The following is a 9,780-nucleotide window of genomic DNA, read 5'->3' on the forward strand; positions in this document are numbered from 1 at the left end:
ATGTCAGGAAGTATTTTTTCACGGAGAGGGTGGTGGATGCTTGGAATGCCCTCCAGCGAGAGGTGGTGGAGATGAAAACGGTAACGGAATTCAAACATGCATGGGATAAACATAAAGGAATCGTGTGCAGAAGGAAGGGATCCTCAGGAGCTTAGTCTAGAATGGGTGGCAGAGCTGGTGGTCGGGAGGCGGGGCTAGTGCTGGGCAGACTTATACGGTCTGTGCCGGGGCTGGTGGTTGGGAGGCGGGACTAGTGCTGGGCAGACTTATACGGTCTGTGCCGAGGCTGGTGGTTGGGCGGCGGGGATAGTGCTGGGCAGACTTATACGGTCTCTGCCAGAGCCGGTGGTGGGAGGCAGGGTTAGTGCTGGGCAGACGTATACGGTTTGTGCCAGAGCTGGTGGTGGGAGGCGGGACTGGTAGTTGGGAGGCGAGGATAGTGCTGGGCAGACTTATACAGTCTGTGCCAGAGCCGGTAGTAGGAGGTGGGGTTGGTGGTTGGGAGGCGGGGATAGGGCTGGCCAGACTTATACGGTCTGTGCCCTGAAGAGGACAGTACAAATAAAAAAGTAGCACATATGAATTTATCTTCTTGGGCATACTGGATGGACCGTGCAGGTCTTTTTCTGCCGTCATCTACTATGTTTACTATGTTTACTATGATGCAGGCATTTGTATGCCGAAACACGTCCCGTGTCAGGTCTTCATTGTAATAAAGGATTACATTTTTCCCAATCCTGAAGGCCCAGTGTTTGCTTTTTTTTTTTTTTTTTTGTCTGGTTGTTTTTGTATGCTGTTTTCCCTCTTTTTTGTGACTGATTATTTTACCATAGCCCATGCTATTTTAGTACAGATCTCATTTTATGCAATGAGACCTAGAAGCCGTTCTACAAAAGTGCATTAAGCACGTACCCCCAGATTCTATTAAGGGCGCAGATCCCAGATCAGCACTCAAAATAATTAGCTAATGGGTTACAGTGATTTAATTATTATAATTAACAAGCACTTAATTGGCACTAATTGTCCTAATCTAATCTATTTCTTATATACCACTATACTCCCCCCAATAAGGGTCCAGCACAGTTTACAACATATGATCACACATTCAGATATAACCCATTAATACAATAAAATTTGTCAAAACAGTCAACATTTAACAAACAGAAAATTCTTAATTTTTATGAAAAATAGCTAATTGGTATCAGTTCTAATGTTAGTGGGAAGAGAGTTCCAATGGGGAATCATAAAACTAGAAAAGATGATTTTAGCTATTTTAAGAAACCAAACTCCCTTCAAAGCCACAGACCATAGCATGAGCATATTGTGCAACTGTGACGAAAACCTACCCATAGAAAAACTAACTAAATCAGTTATTAGAGAAGAAGAGAGACCATAAATAGCCTGATAAACTATACAAACCGATTTAAATAAAATTCTCTGCTTCACTGGAAGCCAATGTAGAGACAATCTTTACAATGAGATATTGTCATACTTCCTAAGATTAAAAATCAGTCTGATAGAAGTATTTTGAATGAGTTGCATTTTTTTAACAATTTGGCTGATATATCCAGAAAAGAACATTATAATAATCCAGATGTGGAAGAACCAACATCTTAAAGCATAAGCAGATTGATCAAAAAATGATCACATCATTCTTTATTGCCTCAGCTTAAAGATTGTCCTTCTCCAAAGCTGATTAATCTGAGGCTTAAAGGTCAAGGAAGAGTCCAGAATCTTCAACTGGAAAGATCCTACTTTGTGACAGAACAATCTGCTTAGGCACCATGGAGGGGGATAATCGAACGGGGACGCCCATCTCTAAGGGTGCCCATCTGTAAGGATGGCCCTGTAAAGGGGCGGGGCAACCCGTATTATCGAAACAAGATGGACATCCATCTTTCGTTTCGATAATACGGTCGGGGACGCCCAAATCATTAAATTTAGGTCGACCTTAGAGATGGTAGTCCCCGGTTTTTGGCAATAATGAAAACTGAGGACGCCCATCTCAGAAATGACCAAATCCAAGTCATTTGGTCGTGGGAGGAGCCAGCATTCATAGTGCACTGGTCCCAATAACTGAATGGAAAAAGCCCTTCCCTTACTGATCCGGAAAGGAACAGGCATCCTTGAAGGAAATTGCGTGTAAATGAGCTGCTCACTGTTAACTCATTTGCACACGATTTCCTTTGTCCAAAATGTGGATGTTTCTGTGAGAAGGATATCTATGCCTTTGCTATGCCTCTGACACCCTCTTTATTTATTTATTTGGATTTTGGATCATAAGTAGCACTAGTGGGATTTGAACCAGCCACCTTTGAATTGCAAGACAAGTGCTCTAACCACTAGGCCATTCTGCCACACCTTTGGATTGCAAAACCAGTGCTCTAACCACTAGTCCATTCTGCCACTCCTCCACTCCCTTGAGATTTGGCCATCCCTGTGGGGGGGGGGGGGGGCATTATGCAGGTCCCTGGGGGGGGGGAGGTATGTATGTGTCAGCGGAGGCATAATGAAGACGTGGATGACCTTCTTTCAAACATTTTGGACGTCCTCAACTGCCACCCCCCCCCCACCCCACAGGGATGGCCAAATTTCAAGGAAGTGAAGAAGAGTGGCCTAGTGGTTAGAGCACTGGTCTTGCAATCTAGAGGTGGTTGCTTCAAATCCCACTGCTGCTACTTGTAATCCAAATAAATAAATAAAGAGGGTGTTAGAGGCATAGAAAAGGCATAGATGTCCTTCTCACGAAAACATCCACATTTTGGACTTCCTTAACTGCCATCACAGGGAAGAACATCCTCAACTGCAGTCGCAGGGACAGAGGCATAGCAATGGACATACTCTAACAAAAAAAAGACAAAAGCTTTTGAAGTTGTTTTTTTCGGGGTGGGAGGTGGTTAGTGACCACTAGGGAAGTCAGGGGAGGTCATCCCTGATTCCCTCCGGTGGTCATCTGGTCAGTTTGGGCACATTTTTGATGCTTGGCCATGAAAAAAAAAGGGACCAAATGCTTGTGAGGGACGCCCTTCTTTTTTCCATTATCTGCCGAGGATGCCCATTTGTTAACCATGCCCCCGTCCCACCTTCCGTACACTGTTGACACGCCCCCTTGAACTTTGGTCATCCCTTCGATGGAAAGCAGTTGAGGACGCCCAAAATCAGCTTTTGATTATGCCGATTTGGGCGACCTTAGGAGAAGGATGCCCATCTCCTGATTTGTGTCAGCGTGGTAAAGGAAGATTGGAGGGTGGCCAATGTAACGCCGATTTTTAAAAAAGGCTCCAGGGGAGATCCGGGAAATTATAGACAGGTGTGTCTTACATTGGTGCTGGGGAAAATGGTAGAGGCTATTATTAAAAACAAAATTACAGAGCACATCCAAGGACAAGAATCACTGAGACCAAGTCAGCACGGCTTTTGTGTGGGGAAATCTTGCCTGACCAATTTACTTCAATTCTTTGAAGGAGTAAACAAACATGTGGACAAAGGGGAACCAGTTGATATTGTGTATCTGGATTTTCAAAAGGCGTTTGACAAAGTACCTCATGAAAGGCTACAGAGGAAATTGGAGGGTCATGGGATAGGAGGAAATGTCCTATTGTGGATTAAAAACTGGTTGAAGGATAGGAAACAGAGAGTGGGGTTAAATGGGCAGTATTCACAATGGAGAAGGGTAGTTAGTGGGGTTCCTCAGGGGTCTGTGCTAGGACCGCTGCTTTTTAATATATTTATAAATGATTTAGAGAAGGGAGTAACTAGCGAGGTAATTAAATTTGCTGATGACACAAAGTTATTCAAAGTTGTTAAATCGTGATAGGATTGTGAAAAATTACAAGAGGACCTTACGAGACTGGGAGACTGGGCGGCTAAATGGCAGATGATGTTTAATGTGAGCAAGTGCAAGGTGATGCATGTGGGAAAAAAGAACCGGAATTATAGCTACGTCATGCAAGGTTCCACATTAGGAGTTATGGACCAAGAAAGGGATCTGGGTGTCGTCGTCGATAATATACTGAAACCTTCTGCTCAGTGTGCTGCTGCGGCTAGGAAAGCGAATAGAATGTTGGGTATTATTAGGAAAGGTATGGAAAACAGGTGTGAGGCTGTTATAATGCCGTTGTATCGCTCCATGGTGTGACCGCACCTTGAGTATTGTGTTCAATTCTGGTCGCCGCATCTCAAGAAAGATACAGTAGAATTGGAAAAGGTGCAGCAAAGGGCGACTAAAATGATAGCAGGGATGGAACGACTTCCCTATGAAGAAAGATTAAGGAGGTTAGGGCTATTCAGCTTGGAGAAGAGACGGCTGAGGGGAGACATGATAGAGGTATATAAAATAATGAGTGGAGTGGAACAGGTGGATGTGAAGCGTCTGTTCACGCTTTCCAAAAATACTAGGACTAGGGGGCATGCGATGAAACCACAGTGTAGTAAATTTAAAACAAATCGGAGAAAATTTTTCTTCACCCAACGTATAATTAAACTCTGGAATTCGTTGCCGGAGAAAGTGGTGAAGGCGGTTAGCTTAGCAGAGTTTAAAAAGGGGTTGGACGGTTTCCTAAAGGACAAGTCCATAAACCGCTACTAAATGGACTTGGGAAAAATCCACAATTCCGGGAATAACATGTATAGAATGTTTGTACGTTGGGAAGCTTGCCAGGTGCCCTTGGCCTGGATTGGCCACTGTCGTGAACAGGATGCTGAGCTCGATGGACCCTTGGTCTTTTCCCAGTATGGCATTACTTATGTACTTATGTGTCAGAAGATTGGCGCCCTTCTCCTTCGAAAATAAGCAGGATAGCCACATAACTGCTAAACCAAAGAATTTTGGTTCTGTTAGAATTAAGCTTCAATTTATTTTCTAAAGCCCAATAGTGAATCTTTTCCATACATATTATATTCAAAGTATATTGCATGCTAGCAGATGTAGGTAATATCGGCATAGGATAACAATAACGCATCTAAATTTAGTTGGATACTACCCAAAGAAGCCATGAACAAATTGAAAAGAAGGGGGGGATAGAGGGGAGCCTTGGGACACCCCGCATCCCAGGCACCAAGATTGGGAAAGGACATTATGATTTGGGTGCCAATCTGGTTGTGCACTATTCTGTAGCAATGGCATTTAAATTGAATCATGCATAATTCAAAAGGGGGCGTGACCATGGAAAGGTCATGGATAGGTTAGGGGCATTCACACAAAATGCATGCAATGTTACAGAATAGCAGGGATCTGCATTCTGCAACCAACTTACATACCGGATTTATACCAGGTTTCATCTGGTGTAAGTCCTCTTGCCCAAAGTTGAGCATGGAATTTGGCACTCATTGCTACACTATAAAATAAAGAGCGCTTATCCTACATGACGTATTAAAGAGTTTTGCAGTAGTTTGCCTGTTAACATGCGGTTTAATGGGTGGTACATATTAATGGGTGGTAAGTATTAATGGGTTATCCACTCCTACTCTAGCTGAGATAATATTTAACCATCTCTCTGACCTCATGTGCAACTTTCTTCAAATCAATCACCTTACTTTCTAATTCTTCCTACTTTCTTACTCATCTACATATGTTACAACTTTGCCTTACCCTTCACTACCAATTATAATGTTCTAGTACATATTGTGTTGTCATTGCAAGTAATATATCATGCCATACTTTGTATTGTTCGAATATTTTTACTGCTCTAATTGCCTCCTGCTCATGTTTGATCTGTTCTTACTGTACACCACCTTGAGTGAATTCCTTCAAAAAGGCGGTAAATAAATCCTAATAAATAAATAAATACATAATTTTTGTGAATTTCTGTGTCGGGGCATGGCATAGGTAGAGAGTTGGGGTTGAAAGCATTTGCCAGTTTACGTGCTACACTTTACTACATGCTAACTGCCTAATGCAGAGTTAACATGGAAACACGTACTTTCTCCTAGAATGCAGAAAGGACTTCTGCATTTTCTGGGAGTAGGTTAACTCAGGACCTAAATTAGTGGGAATGCCCCTTCATGATGCAGCGTTAGTTTTGGGTTTGCTGCACATTAAAATCCTGCATTATAGAGCATTTAGCTCCAAACAAAGCACTCTAGTAACTTTACCTCATTACTAACAACCCAGGCTAACAGTAAAATAACACAACTTAACAGTAGCACATGTGGATAACTTTCCCTCTATATTTCCCATTCACTGTTCCCTCTAAGCTAAGTGGAAGTCCTCCACCTACAGTCCTGCCAATAGATGGTGCTGTTTCACTATCACATTTTCAGTAGCCAGAGATAGACAAGCTCTGCAGGACTCTAGGGAACCTGTCTGTTCCTAGTAATTGAAGTCAAAATATTTAAGCAGCACCCCCCCCCCACACACACACACTGGCAGAAATGCAGTTGGAGGACATCCGCTCAGCTTAGAGGGAACAGTGTTCCCAAGCTCTTCACATTAGCAGCATAGGTTTGAACTGTCAGTGCTTTGAAGCAAGCTGACAGAATTCTTGCTACATGCAGGACACTGAAGTTGTGTATGAAGGATATGAAAAAAAAAACCTGTCATGTTTTCCGCTCTTTTACTATACATTTCTACTTAACACTGACATTCACATTTCAGTAATTAGCCCATAATCAATAAACTGCAACTACTACATAAAAATTAGTCTTAAACTTTTCTATTTGGCAATAAATTTGGCTGCAGCTTTATTAAGCAAAACAAGTCCATGACAATATTTTGATTTAACCAGAACAATTCGATCTTACAATTAAATGCTGCCATCCCCAGAATAGCTTACAACTATTCTAGTCATTCCGTAGTGAAACTGGCTCCCTTCACCTACCAAGTTCACCCCTCTTCTTACGTGACTCACGGTATCGTCAAGCAACACATCACTCATGGTGGTGCCGCCCATGAGTTACACCTCTTCAACAAGGCCTACAAAGAGAACCCATAACTCTACAAAACTACCTCACCAACCCACCCAGTTATTAAAGGCCACCTTCTACACTATCCTGCTTATCACCTTCCTTCTCTTTTCCCTTACTTTATCTCTGTACATTACTAATTGTAATTGTACAGATACTTCTTATATATGAAATCCTGGAATGAACTTGTCATAACACTCGACTAATCTCTCCTACGATCCCTTTCCCCATCCTACTCATCTACCCCTTTCTATCCTCCCACAATCTTTGCCATTAAATTTACCCTGGACACCTCAGTCAATGTTGTTAACCCCCCAGTCTATCCTGGGGAGACTCCATACATAATAATGATTTTGTAGAAAACTGGAGTCTTTGTGGGGGTACAAAACCTTTTGAAGTAGCATTAGCAAATTATGAGCTTTTGAAATTAGAGGTTCCGTATAGCTTTTTATTTACTAATTCTGGCTTTATATTTACTAATTCATGTAAGGGGTTATACATGAAACCAACATCCCAGTAGCAAAGACATGTGGACTGGGAATAGTGAACAAATATGATATGCAGGATAGTTAAAAATAAACAAACAGACAAACAAACAAACAACAACAACAAACAGGAAGCAAGACAGGCACATAGGGGACGTTTTACAAAGGTGCATAAGGGCCTATGTGCATCCAGCACATTCCAAATTAACATTACCGCCCGGCTGTAATTCTGAAGTTGGTGTGCACCAAAACCACGCAGTAGACAATATTTTCTATTTTCTACCGCGGGGCACTTACCCGGCAGTAAAAGGCAGTGGGAACATGCTGCATGCTTACCGCCCAGGTAGTGTGTGAGACCTTACTGCTAAGTCAATGGATGGCGGTAAGATCTCAGGCCAAAAATGGACACACGTTGGTTTTCATTTTGCTGCGCATCTGTTTTCTGGCCCCTTTTAAAAAGGCCCTTTTTCCAGAACGTGGTAAAAAGCGGCCTGGAACATGCACAAAAGACGCGCTCGCACTGCTGTAGGCCAAATTTTGTCACGGTTTAGTAAAAGGGCCCCAAAGTGGAGCACCATAATTACAACAATGGATTCTAACCATTAAAAGACTAGTTGGTTGCCTAGATTGACAGTTTCTGGAGTGCAGCAAACAGCAGCTGCAATAAAAATAAAACAGCAGCTCTGGACAGTCGCATTAACTCAAAGAATCATCAGTGAGTAGCTTTTTCTACAGGAAGAGTGAGCAATTTCAGATAGTCTAAACTCATTGCTTTCAGCAAGGCAAGTGCGTCATAACGTAAGGAATTCTCGCACCTGTACCTCACCAGATATCTTGTAAATATTTTGTGCAAGGTACTAAAAAAGCTACAGGGAATATGGAGGGGTAGCTGAGTGAAGAGAATCTATGAAAGAATTATCATTTTAATAACACTGAGTTTGCCAAGCCAGAAGATTGCAAGATTCTTCCAATCCAAGAAGGATCTATTTTCTATAGTAAAGAGTTCTTGATCCCCAACTATCGTTTGATGCCCATATTTCCACTGCTGTTCATTCATGTTTCTTTTCACATCATTGTATTAGATCCCTGCGCACGTACCTCAATGACTCTGCTTGTGCTTCTCTTCTCTATTCCCTTGTTTCCACACATCTTGATTACTGTAATATTGTATATTCAGGTTTACCCATCCATTCTCGTAAACAACTACAAACTGTCCAGAACATGGTTATCAGACTTCTTACCCATGCACACTGTAGGGATTATGTTACCCCAGTTCTCATACAGCACCATTGGCTCTCAGTGTCTTTCCATATATACATCATAAAATCCTCACTCTGGCACATAAGATTTTCCATCTTGGGTTCCCCTCATATCTTTCCTCCCTCCTTGTTCCATATACCCCTCCATGCGCCCTTCGTTCTGCTACTGCCCACTGTTTGGCCACCCCTTCAGTACATTACTCCCATCTTGCCTCTACTTGGCATTCTGCCTTTTTCTTTCAAACCATTGCTCTCTGGAGTTCCCTCCCTCTTGACCTTTGAGCAGAGCAGTCCTATGTTAAATTCTGCTCTGCATTAAAATCTCATCTTTTCTCCCAAGCCTTTTCCCAGAACTCCCTGGGATAATATGGTGGGCTGTAGATGGCAGAGAACTTTTTTTCTCTTTTTCCCCCTGTTTCTGTTCTGTATATGACGGAGAGAGTTCTTTTCTGTTTCATTTGATTTTGATTTTATGAACCGCTTTGGTTGTCTGGCTGAAAGGCAGTACTGCCCCAGACTATATGAAAAACTTGATCAAGCTACCATCAAAAAACGCAAATGTAAGGGCAAAAATTATCTAATTCTACTCTACCCAAATTGTCAGAAACTTGTATACAAGTCAGTTTACACAACAGGGTCCTCATACATCAGCACCAAATGATGGAGTTCTCTTCCTAAAGACCCAAAATGCATGAGTCATTACCCAGAATTTCCTAAACATCTTAAAGCTTTTCTCTTCAGGAAATTCTTCTCAGAGAACAGTACTCCATAGCCGAGATAAAGAATTGTTAGTCCTCACCAGCTCTCTGTACACAATATTGCCTGATGTAACACAAATACTGTTATCGATAATGTTATGATTTTAAAATTTGCTAGCCACATTGAACCAATTTATTTTGGAAAATCATTAGATATAAATGCTGTTATAAATAAATAACATAAATAAATGATAAATGATTCTGAATTTTCAATCTTAGATACTGAAACCGCTTTACCACCTGAAATTCACAATGCGAAGCAGCAGGGTTTTCATTAGGTATTAATTCTGTAGGGCATTGTAACAAGCTTAGGGAGTCCTTTTACAAAGGTGTGCTGAAAAATGGCTTGTGGTAGTGTAGATGCGGGTTTGGGCG

General features: G+C 42.0%; 1 protein-coding gene across 1 annotated transcript in view; it reads right to left on the reverse strand.

The window, feature by feature from the left end:
• Positions 1–8,537, reverse strand: part of ZNF804B (zinc finger protein 804B) — a 138,470-nt gene extending 129,933 nt beyond the window's left edge. The window contains exon 1 of the mRNA XM_030202471.1: positions 8,487–8,537. Within this exon, the coding sequence (XP_030058331.1) occupies positions 8,487–8,537 (51 nt within the window). The remainder of the gene's footprint in view (positions 1–8,486) is intronic.
• Positions 8,538–9,780: the final 1,243 nt, after the last annotated feature.

This window comes from Microcaecilia unicolor, chromosome 1, assembly GCF_901765095.1.
Source record: "Microcaecilia unicolor chromosome 1, aMicUni1.1, whole genome shotgun sequence".
NCBI classification, from domain to species: Eukaryota; Metazoa; Chordata; class Amphibia; order Gymnophiona; family Siphonopidae; genus Microcaecilia; species Microcaecilia unicolor.